This window comes from Oratosquilla oratoria, chromosome 37 (genome assembly GCF_046742065.1).
Source record: "Oratosquilla oratoria isolate Oo_2021 chromosome 37, ASM4674206v1, whole genome shotgun sequence".
In the NCBI taxonomy this organism is placed as follows: Eukaryota; Metazoa; Arthropoda; class Malacostraca; order Stomatopoda; family Squillidae; genus Oratosquilla; species Oratosquilla oratoria.
In genome coordinates this window covers 13,183,285-13,201,316 of record NC_134813.1, presented here as the reverse complement: position 1 = coordinate 13,201,316, position 18,032 = coordinate 13,183,285, and the positions used below count along the sequence as shown (strand labels likewise).

At 45.1% G+C, this 18,032-nt stretch overlaps 1 protein-coding gene across 19 annotated transcripts in view; it reads right to left on the bottom strand.

Moving 5' to 3' along the window:
- Window positions 1–4,108: 4,108 nt before the first annotated feature.
- Window positions 4,109–18,032, bottom strand: part of lap (phosphatidylinositol-binding clathrin assembly protein lap) — a 204,559-nt gene continuing 190,635 nt past the window's right edge. For all 19 annotated transcript variants that reach the window (XM_076175216.1, XM_076175221.1, XM_076175214.1 and 16 more), the window contains 4 exons: window positions 10,635–10,854; window positions 9,710–9,917; window positions 8,804–8,980; window positions 4,109–8,615 (listed from right to left, as the gene is read on the bottom strand). In XM_076175216.1, coding sequence (XP_076031331.1) covers window positions 8,810–8,980; window positions 9,710–9,917; window positions 10,635–10,854 — 599 coding nt within the window. In that variant the 3' untranslated portion in view covers window positions 4,109–8,615; window positions 8,804–8,809. The remainder of the gene's footprint in view (window positions 8,616–8,803; window positions 8,981–9,709; window positions 9,918–10,634; window positions 10,855–18,032) is intronic.

The window sequence follows — 18,032 nt, the reverse complement described above, 5'->3', positions numbered from 1 at the left end:
AAGATGTTTTGGAAAGAAATTAAGAGAGGAAGAGGAGGCAAATCAAGTAGAGAAGGAAAAGTAAAAGGTGCAGATGAAGAGATGATAATGGAAGAGAAGGCAGTAGGAGGAAGATAGGCAGAGTATCTTAGGGAGTTACTAAATGTGAAGAAGGATAGGGAGGGAAAGATAGTTGCAGTGGGAAGTGCCAAGAAAATGACCATGATGACTGAGAAAAATGGAGGAGAAATAAGGAAAGATGAAGTGAAGGCAGTTGTTGGGATGATGAGAGCAGGTAAGGCACCTGGGTTGGATGGGTGTCATGCAGAATGTCTAAAAAAGTAGTGATAATGGACTGACTGGCGAGGTTATTTAATGTTTGTTTAAGAGAGGGTAGAGTGCTGGAGGACTGAAGGAGTGCCTGTATAGTTCCACTTTACAAGGGAAAAGGGGACAAGTGCGAGTGTAGTAGTTTCAGAGGGATCAGTTTGTTAAGTGTAGTTAGGAAGGCTTGAGGGAGGGTTTTCATCGAGAGGATTAGGAGAGGAACAGAGGAAGTAATTGGTGAGGAACAGTATGGGTTTAGGAATGGTAGGGGTTGCATGGATCAGATTTTTGTGGTATGACATGTGAGAAAGCTTTAAGAAGAGGTAAGGATGTTTTTTTTTTTGGGGGGGGGCCTTTATGGATTTGGAAAAGCCTTATGACAGGGTAGACCGGAAGGCACTGTGGGAGGTATTGCAGATATAAGGGGTAGGAGGAAAGCTGTTATGAGTAGTCAAGAGTTTTTACAAGAGTAGTAGAGCTTGTGTTAGAATCAGAAATGGAGAGAATGAGTGGCTTGAGGTAAAGGTGGGTCTTTGCCAGGGATGTGTTATGTCACCTAGGCTGTTCAATTTATACATGGATGGGGTAGTGCAAGTCTTAATGCAAGGGTAATGGGACATGGATTGGAGATGCTTAAAGAAAATGGAGAAGGACATAAGCCAGTTGTTTGCTGATGACACTGCGCTTGTAGTAGGATCAGAGAACGAATTGAGGAAATTAGGTGGGTGAAAGAAGGAAGTTGAAGATAAATGTGGGTAAAAGTAAGGTAAGGGGGAAAAAGCCTTTGGTATATGTATGTATTTAAAAGTAAGGTGATAAGATGTACAAGGAGAGAAAGTGGCAGCAGACTAGAAATGAGTATTAAAGAAGAGAGACTGGAGGAACTGGATAGTTTTAGATACTTAAGTGCGAATGTGGCAAGAAAGGGGGGAGTGGAGGTGGAGATAGAATATAGATTGAGAGCAGCATGTAAATGCCTTGGTGGATTAAAAAGTGTAATGAGAAATGGACATTAGGGAATGGGTGCTATGAGGAGATTGTATGAAGAAGTGATTGTGCCAACAGCACTATACGGGGCAGAAACATGGAACATGAGAGGAAAAGGAGGTTGATTGGGTTTGAGATGAGGTGCCTCAGAAGTATGATAGGGGTTACTAGGCTGGATAGAGTGAGAAACAAGAAGGTGAGGACGAGAGCGGGGGTGGAAAGGGAGATAGAGTTGATGAAAGAGTATTGGGATGGTTTGGACACATGGAAAGAATGAGTGAAGAAATATTAGTGAAAGAAGTATGGAAGGCAAAGGTGGAAGGAGTGAACATGAGGGGGTGACCTAGGATGAGATGGATGGGGTAAAAGGGACATTGGGAAAGAGGGGAATGTCTGTTGAGGAAGGATGGGAGAGGACAGAAGATAGGGGTGAATGGAGAATGGTTGTGTATGGATGACGCTGTGATGCATGAGGGGGGGGAAGTAGGGGATGGGGGGTGAGGGAGTGTGTGTGAAAGATACATTGACGCAACCCAAAGGGATTTCTCCCATCTCCACTTCTACATGAGGGGACGGAAAGGGGGCTTGCCGATTTAATGAAGTGGCCTTGCTGTGGATGTGCTGTGTCTTGTGACACTGCTTCTGATCCAGGGCAGTGGGCGAGATGCAGGGATGACCCTTCATCCAGGTGGAGCCAAGATAAGAGGGAGAGAGTGGGGTGGATGAGGATGGATGGGAGTGGAGTATGTGGGGATGGAATGGGTGGGAGTGGATTTTATGCCTTTGTTTTTTGGCTACCTCCCTTGTAAGGGGGAAAGAGCGATTGGTATATACATGTAAATACTACCACTAGTACCATCACTACTATTAGGATTACTATTACTACTGCTGCCACTACTATAACCCCCATTAGGATTACTATTACTACCACTGCCACTACTATAACCCCCATTATCATTACTATTACCTTTGATCTCCGTTGCTGCTTCATTCTTGGCACCAACAGTTGGTCTTCCTCTTCCAGATTCCCTTCTTGGGGTGTTGCTTCCCTTGTAGGAGGGTACTGAAGCACAAGGTTGTGCAACCTTGAAACATGATTCATAATGGATACAAGACTCCTTGGGAAGTTAACCTCCTCTCCCATTTCTTAAAAGCGAGATGGGCGACGAGAGCTGCAAGACCTTGAAAGATGATTCATAATGGGCACTAGGCATTTGGCTAAAAGACCTTGAAAGATGATTCAAAATGGGCACTAGGCATTTGGCTACAAATCCTTGGCCCCCCTCCATTGTTGGTTAGTTGTTATAGACTGTAGTTGTTTACCAGCCCTTTTAATCCTTGTGGACAATCTTGTGCCATAGTCAAAGATTATTCTATATTTCCCAAGTTTATCTAGTTTGTTGAGGGTGTTTATTGCTTGGTTAATAAGGGAGAGTGAGCTTCGTATGTACTGGTGGGGGCACTGGAAGGTCTAATGCCGCGTCCATACGGTCGAGCTGTGCCTGGCAGACTTCGCCCTTACCGGGCAAAGTCTGCAGACTCTGCCCGCAAAGGTGTCCACACGGCTGACGATGGTGGTTGGAGGTTAGTTGGCCGCAAGCAGAGGTTGGGAGTGAGTGGTTCAGTGCGGTACGATAACCATGGTTCCCACCATACTTGCAAAGAAGGTAGCACTTTACAGCATTATAATTGCTGCCTGCATTAAAAAGAAAAACTAAGAAATCATGGAGACATATCTGGTGCCAGTATACACTAGTGCTAGGTGCGGACATGGTGATAAGGTGACTTCTGTCTGTACTGAGCGGGTTTGCTAACTTTGCTCACACCTCACCTCGTGCGTTTGGCAGCGATATCAGCCCTCCATCCACTGCCCGCAAATGGCGCCGGGAATGGATAGTTTGATGGTTTGCCCGTGGCATAAGAGAGAAGAGACTGAGCATATTGTCAGTCTGTTACTTCCTCACTCTTGACTCCAAGGCGGGAGTCTAACCTAGGGGGGGCCACCACTTGTAGGCGGTGAGGAAGTAGTTGGTTTTCCTTAAGCCTGCTTTCAAATCCTTCAGAAACTTGCCACCCTCTTAGGCGAGTCAAGGAGGAGAGAGCTGCAAAGCCTCAAAATGGGATTCATAGCAGGTAAGGAAAACCTAACTTCCCCACTCCATTGTTCCACAGTTCAACTTCACAACCACTACTGTGCAACCCCAAATATTTTGAAATCTTCCCTTCCTCCAGCCTCTCACCTTTTTTGCTCATACATAATCTGCCACCATTATCCCTCTTGACTCATGGTATGGTATGGTATGGTATGGTATGGTATGATATTTAGGCCAGTGGCCAGGCACTGGGACTGAGGAGGTCATTCAGCGCCGTCATGACCGATTGGTGAGGAGTGGGTAAAAGATTAAAATTTGATCAAATATAAAATCATTAAAATTGGTTAAAAAATAAATAGATAAAAAGTAGAAGTAAATGAAATTGTTTTGATAGAGATCTAAATTTCATTGAAAAGATTTTTTAAAAATCCAAAAAGTTGATCAATTTCAGCTTCTTCACCAAAAACCTCAGAGATTTAGAGTTTAGATTCTCCTGACTCATGGCAGTCGGGGAGTGAACAGGGTAACTGAGAGAGGAGATAAAGATGTTCTATTTTGCATCAACCATACTTCCAGCTTACAGAAGTAAATTTATGTTTTTGGCTGCAAAAGACAAACTAAGGAGAAATAGAAAGGCACAGAAACAACAAAAGACCTCAACACTTCTCCACATTTCATAACAAAACTCAAAAGGTAAAAGGGGAAGGAAATGAAATCCTGTGTGCGTATATATTCAACATTTACTCCTCCGCGCATCAAATAATCCATGGCATGGAATGACACAACAACCTGACCTTCTCCTCCTCGGCATGAACAAACAGACCCAACTTAACACAACCAATAAACAGCAGCTTTTTTTTTTCATTTTTTTTTTTTCATTCTTACACTTGGAGAAACAAATCCAAGAATAAAATCAAGTAGGATCAGCTTTATGTACACAACTAACTGTACTCCAAAAGACAATAAATAGTTTTAGCTGCAAATAAAGGAGCTGTTTTAGCACACTACAATGCTAATTGTCAGACATTAACTATTGAATGAGTGATGACGACCAGCTCACATCTCAGTACTATATTGTACACTGGTCTATTTGTAGTACAGTGATACAGTAGGTATTTGTGTATATATACAGTGTCATCTGGATATATGAATAATATCTAGCATCTTGCAACTACTATAACATATCAAATCTGAAATACATATATATATAACTTCCAATTGAGTAACATTTCTTGTCTCTCCAGAAAGGAAAAAATAATCCCTTCCCCCTCTGCTACACCATAATCACTTTCAAAACTCGACCTAACAATGGTGCCATGCTTCAATGTCAATCCATGCGATTACTAATTAATCACTTGACATGGTCTTCTGTTGGCTATTATTTGGACAGCGAGTGAACTTGTAACACAGCAGAGACTGAATTTCCATTTCACCACCTTCCACTTGTCTACAAATGCTATCCTCTTTTACAACTAGTCTACAAATATACAATTGTTGACATTCTGATAAGTGAAATCAACTTCTCTCTGGAACATTCTATTATTGCATCATATGATTAGGAAACATTCCTCGGTTATCAACTTCACCCGAAAGTCCGTGGTCTTACTCACGCTTTATGGAGAATGTGAACCAACTGGAATGCTCAACGAGTATGTTATCACATTTTGAATCAGGGATGCTGAGATGGATGGGGGTCAAATGGATGCATTTTATATGTTTGATGATACTGGTGTAAACTACTATATATATAAATGACATATATAGCAAACATTATTGGAGCCAATACTGAACCCTGTGGGACTCCACTGATAATTTCTTCCCACATCGAGTTTTTATCTCCAAGCATGACTCTTTTTTCTCCCATGCAAGAAATCTTCCATCCATTTAATTAATTTTCCGTGTACACCTCCTGTCGTTTTGGGTTTTATTAATAGTTTTTGTGTGGTATTTTATCACGCATCTTTTGTGTATGTGTACATACATACATATACACATCTATATATATATATTATACACACACACAATATAAAATTGGTACAAAGGAAGTAAAGAGAGTTGGTTCCGAAAAGGACCTACGAGTAATTATCATCAAAGACATGTCCCCAGACAAAGAGATAAACAAAATAGGAGAAACCTACAAGTTACTAGGCTCAATAAAGGTGGCTTTTAATTACTTGGATGAGGTAATGGTAAAAAAAAAAATTCTAGTCACACTGACAAGACTAAGACTGGAGTATGCTGCAGCACTATGGTCACCGAGTACAAAAAAGAATACAAGGAAAATAGAAAAAAAAAAAAAAGACAAAGATGGCACCAACACTTTCAAAATTGACACACAAGCAAAGATTGTCTAAACTGGAACTACCAACCCTGGAACAAAGAAGAGAGGCCATCTACAGAATCTTGAAAGGCATGGAAGTCCTTGACAGAGAAGACTTATTAAAGTGGGATAGAAGAAAAACAAGGTGACATGAAAAGAAACTCAAAGGATAGTTATAGAAGGGATCTGGTGGGAAAAAAAAAATCCACAAAGTTGTGGATGTCTGAAACAAACTGGATGAACCAACAGTGTGTGCAAACACCATACAAGAATTTAAGAACAAACTAGATGTTGCGAGATACAAAGACAGGTCACTATGAGCATAGCTCCCTTCCTGTATAATACAGCTAGGTAAATACACACACATATACATCTCCTGTTATCTGCCAAAACAGTTCCCTAAACTTGGCATGCCACCTAAGTATCATTTTCCTTCAAACTAACCAACAGCAAATAAATTAAATACATTCAATGAAAAGTATACAACCCTTCTATAGCATGTGGCTACTTTTACTACCTGGGGAATTCATACATCTGATGAACACATCTCATTCATCACAACTGTATTTTGATAACTTTCAGCAACAAGTACAAGAACTATTACAGAATCATATTACTATGCTAATTTCCTGCCACACATGCATTAATCTTCCAGGTGGATATGCAACTTAAAAATGAAAAGTTGTTCAACCTCACAGACTTTTTCAAGGTTTTGCTACTCAAGTCCACCAGTATATCTCATCACTGCTCCTATCAGGCAATTTTACCATTTTTTTTTTTTCCACTCTTAAGTAATTCTATTCATCCCTGGTGATCTACCTACACTCAAGTGTGAATTACCTCAAACCCTTTTCTGGGAACTGATGGTGACTGGTTAAGAATCATTTCTCCCCACATAAGGTAACTCTGGTGAGTTCTAGGGCTACCTCTCCCCACATCAGGTAACTCTGGTGAGTTCTAGGGCTACCTCTCCCCACATCAGGTAACTCTGGTGAGTTCTATGGCTACCACATCCATTAAAGTTGGTCTGCTATTCTAAGATGTCAAAGGCCACACCAAAAATTATTTTGTTCAATGGTGTATATCCTCACTGTAGTGGTATTAGCAACTTAAACAATCAAGTGTTGGGCTTTCTCTGTGAGGCAACAGGCAAATCAATGCTGTTGCAATCAATTGTCAAGAAACCAGTCTATGTTGTCTTGCTGAAAATGGTGTAGCATGGGTGCAAACACATACTACAAACCCTGAATTAACTTCCAACCAGTTTCCACATGTACTAATACAAAAGCATGTCAATTTGATCAATATTTGCACATGTGTATTATGATCAAACAAGAACAATACTGTACAATTTAAAAAAAAATTAGCATCTGATAAAAAGATTTCATGTCTTTTGATCAGACACCAAGAGTAACTCATGTTTTGCATTCCTCTGGTCATTCTTATATCCTGAATTCACTGTATCAGTGCTTGTTTGTGACTTTACATGGTTTTTGTTTGTGTACAAGAATATGAGCAAGAGTGCTTGATGTATGGATGTATGTTGAAGTGCACTCACAGTAACTACACAATTTTGTATCATATATATACACATGCACACACATATATACAATCATGAAAGTAAAACCTCATTTTTACATTCCCTTACTTCCACTTTTGCAAGACATGACAGCCTGACATTCACTGACTCCAAGTTAGAGAAAAGTTTACTGGAGAACCCACAACAAAATTACCATGTTGCAAAGGAAGATCAGTTTCCATTATATCAGTTTTGAATATTGGGTGGCCTAACAAAAGGATAAAACCCTGTTCAAATATAGATCTTACCCCTAACTGTTTAGGGGTTATATGGAACATATCCAGCAAAAGGCAGCAAGCCAAAGTCAGTTTACCTTCAGGACCTAGGAATGTGATTACACAGTCCTGTCATTCAAGTCATCCTCATACAATGCTCTCACACAGGTTCAACTTGCGAGGTTCTACCATCTGACTCATTGTGTTTGTGCACACAAACACCCTTAATGTAAGATAACAATATGCACAAACAAATATACATTTGATTGTGTGATTGCATAAGAATGCTCAATAGTGTGTCTCAGAGAATGTGTTGTTTGTATAAGTGTAGGAGAAGAAGGGGATAAAGTTCAAGTTCATGAGCAGACCCAAGTAAATATTCATATACATATCTAGCAGTAAATGGGGGAGGGGGGGCCAGCAAGCTATGACCGAGGAATTCCCTTTAAACACCCTCAGGGCATGGGTCTTGCACCACAACCACAGCAACTCTGCTGCCATCTTCTATCTACCATTTAGTAATGACTTTTTTCAAAATAAATATATTACATAAACAGCATAATACCATTTACTGGGGGGATGGGGGTCTTACAGTAACACTTACTACTACAGGAGAGCTGCACAGCTTGGTGTGTCCCTACTGGAATGTACACGTATTTTACAACTCATACGACTATCACTGCTCCCATCAAACTGTGCCCTCTTGTCCACTGCTCTTGGGCAGACAGCCGTTCAGGATACAGTCTGACAATACTTTTGTGACACAGATACATGCTGAACACACACCATATTAACACGTGATAATAACATTAAGGCATAATCTCCAAAGGTTCAGAATGACGACACAATCCTAAATAGCGAAGGGCTCAGCTACAAGGGATTCGCTTGCTTGCTTGCTCCCTACAGACATGAGACCTCGAAGTGGAAGCAGCCAACTGGACTCTCTGGCCTTTTAGGACTGCTCCACTAACTCGCCTTTGCATACAAAGAGTTTATCAACATGATGGTTCTGTTGAGCCTTTGGTGATCTTCCCCTTAAGTTGGCAAGGGCTGGTGGACCTTGACCTTTTAGAGCATATGTGGTCCTTGTATTATGCTACACCATGTACAGCACTCTGCCAAAATAATGTCATTAGATTATTAACCTTTACAACCCACCATTTATTGTAATATTTCAACAAACCTTCTTCATGACTGAATTCAAGCATGGGATACTAGATTTAGTAGCTTTGGGGGAGGGGGTGATCCTTGAAAGACCTCAAGTTATACCAAGCCAAGTCAATAAACTATCATTCTAACTTACCCAGGGTTACAGAGCCCCAAATGGATCAAAGGCCGCCGAGGTTGGTGGGGCTGCTGCTGGCTGTTGTACACCCGCTGGAGCAGCTGGGGTTTGCTGTGCTGGTGGGAAGGCTCCTGGCATCATCCCTGTACCTGCAGCTGGGGCTCCTCCCATCACACCACCCATGCCCATGCTCGGCTGAAATGTGAGGGGACATTAATTCAGAAATCCACAAGCTGGAAGAAGAAGAAGAAGAAGAAGGAGGAGGAGGACGGGATAAAGGAGGTGGAAAAGGAGAAAAAGGAGGGGGAAAAGAAGAAAAAGGAGGAGGAAAAGAAGAAAAAGGTGAAAAAAGAAAATGAAGGACAAAAAGAGGAAAAATGAAAAAGAAAAAGACTAAGAAAAAGAAGAAAAAGAATAAGAAAAAGAAAAAGAAAAAAGAACAAGAAAAAGAATATGAAAAAGAAAAATAAATAAAAATAATAAGAAAAAGAAAGAAGAATAATAAAAAAATAATAAAAAGAATAAAGAATAGTAATAATAAGAAGAATAAGAATAAGAAAAATAAGAGGAATAAGAATAATAAGAACAATAAGAATAATAACAAATAATAATAACAACAATAACAACAATAATAATAATAAGGAAAAACAAAAGAAAAAAGAAAAAGACAAAAGAAAAAGACAAGAACAAGAAAAACAAGAAGAAGAAGTAGTAGTAGTAGTAGTAGAAGAAAAAGATGAAGAAGAAGGTAGTGGCCAGCCACAGCATGCACCCCCCCACCCCTCCCACATTTCTTTCCCTTTCATCTTGGCTCCAAGTGGAAGGGAAACAAAAGGGTGAGAGGTGGGGCAGGTATCCATGCCTCAGCTGGCTACTTTCCAGAAAATAGTCAACTGATGCGAGAACCTCTCCAGTTCTACTGACCATGGGTTGCTGCTGGAAAGGTGTGGGCATGCCTGGTCCTGCTCCAGCCCACTGTCCTGCTGTCCCCTGAGGCTGTGCCGGAGGTTGTGCCTGGGGCTGTCCAGGAGCCATGCCAGGTCGAAAACCTCCTGTGCTGGTCAAAGGCACAGCTGGTGTCCATCCTGTTCCCCCAGTCTTGCTCTGAGCCTTGGGAGAATTCCACTGTTGTCTATAGAAAATAGTAATTCGTGTAAGTTCACTGCCAAGTATAGAAAGGATTTTTTGTTTTTATCCCATTTGAAAATATAGCATCACAGCTCAAACCTACATCAAGCAACAACAGCATAGGATCTTCACAATGTGGGCATACATTCATTAAAATAACCTTACTAATAGGAAGAAGAGAATAGCAGTTACCGTTTGCACAGTTCTGCTGCTGAGAGAGAGGAGAGAGAGGAGAGAGAGAGAGAGAGAGAGAGATAAAAGAGAAAATGTGGGTGGCTCTCTCAGAGTTATACTTCAAGGTTGTATCTCTAAGTGGAGGTGACAGTGCTGATGGGCTTCAGAGACCCACAACAGGGAATTCTTTTCAAACTGCAGTCCTGAAAAACTACCTCATGCAGGCGGCTCCCCACCAATCTACCCTTCACCTTTTTATCTGTTCAAAACCAATTTCATTCACTTGAAGGAAAACCCAGACTATTAAAAAGTGTCTTGTACATATCCAAGTCCACATTCTGCTCATCAAATTAATAAAATCCACCGACTTTGCCCCAAACTATATCTGTGCTGGGTCACTGTGTTCATTGGAGTAATCAACATGGCACCCATATCATGGTCAGCTCTGGGTATGTACTACCACAAGAGTAATGACATCAAGTTTAAAGAGGAAGGAAGATCCAATCGGGAAAAAAAAAAAAAAAAAGCAAATCTAATAACCACTTACTTCTGTGCTGGCCCCTTGATATTGAGGTTATCTACAAGGGAAGACAAGGACATATCAAGGTCTCCACTGATCAGTTTCTGAGGGTGACCTCCTGCACCTGCTGCTACTACTGGCTGTGTGGTTGGAACAGCTGTGGGGGCAGCTACTGGGGCACCAGGCATTCCTCCACCTATTCCCCCACTGCCCTCAGGTTTCAATATATCACCAAATCCATCAAAAGCTGTAATAGTAATTAGTGACATAGATAAGCAGCCACACTGTGAAAGTCGTACAGCCAAGATCAACAAATTGTAGAAGCAATGACATCATTCCCCCATCCAAATGGGAGGTATACTTCTTTCCAAATAGAATTGCAACCTGAAATGAAGCACTCAATATACTGTTTCTCCAAAGTCCTCAGTCAAATGCTTATAAATAATGCATTATGCAAATGTTCTGCAAATTCCTTTACCAAAAATTAAGTTACCTTTCTGGAGCTCCAAATTAGTCAGGTATGTAAATGTAAAAATCACTCCAAACATAATCAGTTCCTTCACCACTGACAAGGAACTGAAGAGCTGATGGGAGAGTATGAAAAATGGTTTGGGTGCCATTTTACCCTTCATCTGAACTATAAAAACTAACTGGAAACTGCACTAAAACAATGGACTAGTGAAAATCCATGTGAACAAGTTGCATAAGCACGGCAAAGGAAACATGGACTGGAAGTGAAGCGTTTATTCCGGACATTTCATCTATTGACGACAAAGTCAATAGACAAAACGTCAGGAATAAGCGCTTCACTTCCAGTCCATGTTTCCTTTGCCATGTTTATGCACAATGGACTAGACTAAGCCAAAACTGGCAAATGCCACATTGATGTATCTTTGTCTTCATGTTGCTTCCTAACTGCATCTGGTTATATCATTACCCCCTTCTTTACTTTGGGGCTTGGGTTCTGCTCAAGTTCCTTGTGATGGAAAATACCCAAGAAGTTTTGCATTTACCTGAACTTTCAAGTGAATGAAGAAGGATGAACTGCCAGTGCAGGTTACATTCCTCCTTTCACAATACAACTGACCACTGATCCTGTTACACATATACTCCTTACTTACATGGTCTTGTGAACTTAAATCTTACAAAATTCTATCAAATCTTGTACATACGAATACTTTCTCAATGAAGTGATGCATTTAAACAGTTTTCTTGTGGCAAATCTCAAATGACCTCGAGGAAAAGCCTCAACCTAACAGGGATCACAATCAACCAACCTCATTCAGGAAAAGAGCTTATCTAGACAAAATTATGACATTTGTCACTACAAAACCTTCACAAATTGCCCATGTGAGGAGTTGATGAATTTCAATTTTGAGATTCTAAACCTCAAACTGCTGAATCTTAAAATGGCAAACAAATTATTCTAACCTACAAAACATTTTCATTCTGACTAATGCTGGATGGTTTTATTCCGACGTTAATTACTCCTTGAAATAAAAATGGACCTTAATGCCATTCTGCCCAGAAATGCACTTTATAGATTCTATTCTGGGGGAGTTTGGTGGTTGTGCCAAGGGCAACAAAACTATTGATTGGTGGTTGTGGGTGTTCAACTTCCTAGGTCTGAGGATCCTGCTCAGAACTGGGATACTGCCATTGGTAAACTGAGCATCTCTTACATTCTCTATTTTCAGTATAAGCCAGACTGATTAACTAGTAACTGAAGGGCAAGATTGTTATCCACAACTAACTTTATAACTACTCTTGTCAAGAGTGAGGAGGATGGCAAACTCCATGGCAAGGAGTGTCAGAACTTCCAGTCTGTCTCTACAACCTTGGCAGGGGCGTTTTATCTTTGCCTCTAGTTTCTCCTACCAGAAACCCACAGTCCCGCAATAGATGCCAGTGATCTTTGGACTTTCTAACAGATGTCTCAGAAGAAATTTTGGATACATGTGGTCAGTGTTGTATTAGTGTAGGACTGTTCTTATTACTAGATTATGGAGGTAGCAGGAGAGGAATAATCACTGGCTGTCGGCTCTCTTTGTATGTAAAGGTGGAGGAGATGCAGTTGAAGTTGATATAAAGCTATCTTGAGTCTGGTCCAAGAGACTGCGTCATCCATCTCCAGATGAAGGCAAGTGTTGATGTGTTTTGATGACTGATAACTATGAGAATATACTTCTCTTTGATATCCATCTAATAAATCACCACTTGCTAAGTCCTTGATCCTTCATGCACTGGAGGGGAAGTCTATATACACACGTGCTATATAACTAACAGCACAATGTTCTTATCTACTAAATATTAATTCTTACCTACTTGTACTTTATACCATGATGATTTCTCAGTACTTAACTCCAATACTTTGGGTTTAGTTACTACCATTTTTGTCCAGCAAGCAAGAGAGATGAGAAAAGATGAGAGTGAATGGAGGGAGACTGAATGGATGAAGGGATCATGCAGCCTGAGGGGTAATGTTCTCGTCTAGTTCATGAATTATTTTGAGTGGATGAGGAGAGAAGGGAATGTTGCAATTTCTCATTGTACTGCCTTTGATTGCAGCAATGTGACTGGAGACAGGGATGACCTTTCATCCAGAAGTGCCGAGATGGGAGAAGTTGTTTTTAGAGTTTGGTTAGTTTCAACTGTGTATGATGCAGGTGTGTATTCCCTAATGAGAGGATGGCCAAGTCAAAACACACACCCATTACATAAATAAAAAAAAATTAGTTTATTGGCTCCAATAATGTTTGCTATTTACATAAATGACATGGATGAAGGCGTGGAATGTTATATGAACTTCTTTGCAGATGATGCGAAACTATTAAAGGGAGTAAGTACAGAGGAAGATTGCAAATCTTTTCAAGAAGACCTGGACAAAGTCTGGAAATGGAGTCAAAAGAGTGAAGTGAATTTCAACATTAAGAAATGTAGTATAATGGAATTTGGAAGAAGCAATAATAGAATCTCTGATCAATATAAAATTGGTACAAAGGAAGTAAAAAAAAAAGTAAACTCAGAAAGGGACCTTGGAGTATCTCAAACGACATGACACTAGACAAACATGTCAACAAATTAGTCGGAGAAACTTTTAATTTAAGATCAATGAAAGTGGCCTTTGAATACATGGATGAGGTAATGGTAAAGAAGATACTAGTTACACTGATAAGACCAAAATTGGAATATGCAGCATCTCTATGGACACCTAGTACAAAAAACATATGAAAAAAGATTAGACAACCAAAATTTACCAATCCTAGAACAAAGAAGAGAAAGAGGCAATTTGATAACCATTTACAGAATTATGAAAGGGATGACCTACTAAAATGGGACAGAAGAAATACAAGAGGACACAAGAAGAAACTTAGGACAGTTACAGAAGAGATCTGAAAAAGAATAGCTTTCCATGCAGAGTCCGAGTCCACACAGAATCTACACAGAATAATAGATATCTGGAACAAACTGAAAGAGGAAACAGAGAGTGCTAAAATTACACACGAGTTTAAGAAAAAACTGGATGCGGAAACAACAGTAGGTCACTACGAGCATAGCTCTCCTCCCACAAAACACAACTAGGCAAACACACACTCGCATATTATATGTACATACATACATGCACATGAATATTAATCAAAGTTTGATCAATCAATCCATTGCTCCAGGAGATCTACAGGTCCTCATTAATTAGCAATGGCCACCGGTCTGGCCCACAAGTCATTCAAGAAAGAAATATTGTGTTGTCTGGGTGTAGCTAGTTTGGGGCACTATAGGACGAGGTTGTTCAGTGTCCTCTGTGTGATGGCTGCATTTGGGGCATTTTTTTTTTTCTGTAATTAGACCTATTGTCCTAGTACTAAAAAAAGTAATGGATGCAAGTTTACTAATGTGGTTCTTGCTTCTCTTGATAGGAATTTTTCTGTGGGGTCTGATGCCTGAGGTTATCAACAGTTACTCTTATGTATTAAAGAATTCATCCACACAGAATACTGAAACAAAGTTATTCACCTAAATTTTGTTTTGGTGTCTTGTCGAAGATGAGTAACATTCGTCATTCCTGTGAAACTAACCAATTTCTTTCACTATTTTAAGAATGGAAGTAAATACATACATACACAGAGCGATAAATACATGGAACAAATTAGACAACAAAACAGTATGTGCAAACACTACACGATTTTAAGATGAAACTTGATGTGGAGAGATACAAAGACGGGTCACCACAAGCATAGCTCCCCTCCCGTATATTACAACTAGGTAAATACATATACCAAAGGCCTCTTCCCCCTTACACGGGGGGGGTAGCCAAAAAGAAAAAGGCATAGAAATCACTCCCACCCATTTCATTTCCCATATATTCCACTCCCCTCCACCCTCCTATCTTGGCACCTCCTGGATGACGGGTCATCCCTGCATCCTGTCCACTGGGAAGAATGGGAAGTAATAGTGATAATGATGATGATACGGTTTAAAGTCACAACTCCCCTCTATTAGGAGGCTAGGATGGTGCCCCTTCCAGAGGGCTCTGTTGTGTGGATTTTAATGAACCATGTCCTTGGTTCAACTTCATCGGTGGTTGGGTTCAACCACCATCCCCTCAACCTTTGCCACAAGTAATGACACCCTAACTAGCTTAGCCAGGGGAACTATTAAAACTTTAATTTCCACAATTCCTATGTTTATGTTGCTACCTAGCACATGTTTTTTTAACTACCTAATCAACAATCACTAAAACATTTGACAATATTGCCAATTCAAGAAATGGGAAGTTATAAGGTATATATGCAAGGGCTGTTTTATATATCAACGGCAAAATGAATGTTAATAAATGAAGATGGAATCTCAAATAATTGAAGAAAATCTCTCAGAAAAGCAGTTTATAATCATATATTGAACAGGTTACAAATACCTGACGGGTAAACATTAAATAATAATGAAAACATTTAGAAGTCTATGACTGTGGGTACTAAGAGAAAGTAAACAAGATAACCTTCATAGAAATAATCAATAGCATGCAGAGGAGGGGGAGACGGGGTGCTCCGCCACGGTCCCCGGACGGCCGGCGGGACGGGCCGGGGCCGCACCTCGTCCGCAAGCAGTGGGCACCCCGCCACGCCACTCCCGGCCCCGGCGGCCAGAGAGGATCAGCGTGCGGCCGACATCACTTAGCCCGTCCGCGCGGTGCTCCGCCACGGTCCGCGGACGGCCGGGACGGGCCGGGGGTCCTCGTCCGACGCAGTGGGCACCCCGCCACGCCACTCCCGGCCCCGGCCGGCCACCGTGGATCAGCAGTCGGCCGACATCACTTAGCCACTCAGCGGGGTGCTCCGCCACGGTCCGCGGACGGCCGGCCGGGACGGGCCGGGGGCGCACCTCGTCCGAAAGAAGTGGGCACCCCGCCACGCCACTCCCGGCCCCGGCCGGCCCCCGTGGATCAGCAGTCGGCCGACATCACTTAGCCCGTCCGCGGGGTGCTCCGCCACGGTCCCCGGACGGCCGGCCGGGACGGGCCGGGGGCGCACCTCGTCCGAAAGCAGTGGGCACCCCGCCACGCCACTCCCGGCCCCGGCCGGCCACCGTGGATCAGCAGTCGGCCGACATCACTTAGCCCGTCCGCGGGGTGCTCCGCCACGGTCCGCGGACGGCCGGCCGGGACGGGCCGGGGGCGCACCTCGTCCGAAAGCAGTGGGCACCCCGCCACGCCACTCCCGGCGCCGGGCGGCCACCGTGGATCAGCAGTCGGCCGACATCACTTAGCCCGTCCGCGGGGTGCTCCGCCACGGTCCGCGGACGGCCGGCCGGGACGGGCCGGGGGCGCACCTCGTCCGAAAGAAGTGGGCATCCCGCCACGCCACTCCCGGCCCCGGCCGGCCACCGTGGATCAGCAGTCGGCCGACATCACTTAGCCCGTCCGCGCGGTGCTCCGCCACGGTCCGCGGACGGCCGGCCGGGACGGGCCGGGCCGGGGGCACCTCGTCCGAAAGCAGTGGGCACCCCGCCACGCCACTCCCGGCCCCGGCCGGCCACCGTGGATCAGCAGTCGGCCGACATCACTTAGCCCGTCCGCGGGGTGCTCCGCCACGGTCCCCGGACGGCCGGCCGGGACGGGCCGGGGGCGCACCTCGTCCGAAAGAAGTGGGCACCCCGCCACGCCACTCCCGGCCCCGGCCGGCCACCGTGGATCAGCAGTCGGCCGACATCACTTAGCCCGTCCGCGGGGTGCTCCGCCACGGTCCGCGGACGGCCGGCCGGGACGGGCCGGGGGTACCTCGTCCGAAAGCAGTGGGCACCCCGCCACGCCACTCCCGGCCCCGGCCGGCCACCGTGGATCAGCAGTCGGCCGACATCACTTAGCCGTCCGCGCGGTGCTCCGCCACGGTCCGCGGCGGCCGGCCGGGACGGGCCGGGGGCGCACCTCGTCCGAAAGCAGTGGGCACCCCGCCACGCCACTCCCGGCCCCGGCCGGCCACCGTGGATCAGCAGTCGGCCGACATCACTTAGCCCGTCCGCGCGGTGCTCCGCCACGGTCCGCGGCCGGCCGGCCGGGACGGGCCGGGACGGGCCGGGGGCACCTCGTCCGAAAGAAGTGGGCACCCCGCCACGCCACTCCCGGCCCCGGCCCCGGCCGGCCACCGTGGATCAGCAGTCGGCCGACATCACTTAGCCCGTCCGCGGGGTGCTCCGCCACGGTCCGCGGACGGCCGGCACCTCGTCCGAAAGCAGTGGGCACCCCGCCACGCCACTCCCGGCCCCGGCCGGCCACCGTGGATCAGCAGTCGGCCGACATCACTTAGCCCGTCCGCGCGGTGCTCCGCCACGGTCCGCGGACGGCCGGCCGGGACGGGCCGGGCCGGGGGCACCTCGTCCGAAAGCAGTGGGCACCCCGCCACGCCACTCCCGGCCCCGGCCGGCCACCGTGGATCAGCAGTCGGCCGACATCACTTAGCCCGTCCGCGCGGTGCTCCGCCACGGTCCGCGGCCGGCCGGCCGGGACGGGCCGGGACGGGCCGGGACGGGCCGGGGGCACCTCGTCCGAAAGAAGTGGGCACCCCGCCACGCCACTCCCGGCCCCGGCCCCGGCCGGCCACCGTGGATCAGCAGTCGGCCGACGTCACTTAGCCCGTCCGCGGGGTGCTCCGCCACGGTCCGCGGACGGCCGGCCGGGACGGGCCGGGGCACCTCGTCCGAGAGAAGTGGGCACCCCGCCACGCCACTCCCGGCCCCGGGCGGCCACCGTGGATCAGCAGTCGGCCGACATCACTTAGCCCGTCCGCGGGGTGCTCCGCCACGGTCCGCGGACGGCCGGCCGGGACGGGCCGGGCCGGGGGCACCTCGTCCGAAAGAAGTGGGCACCCCGCCACGCCACTCCCGGCCCCGGCCGGCCACCGTGGATCAGCAGTCGGCCGACATCACTTAGCCCGT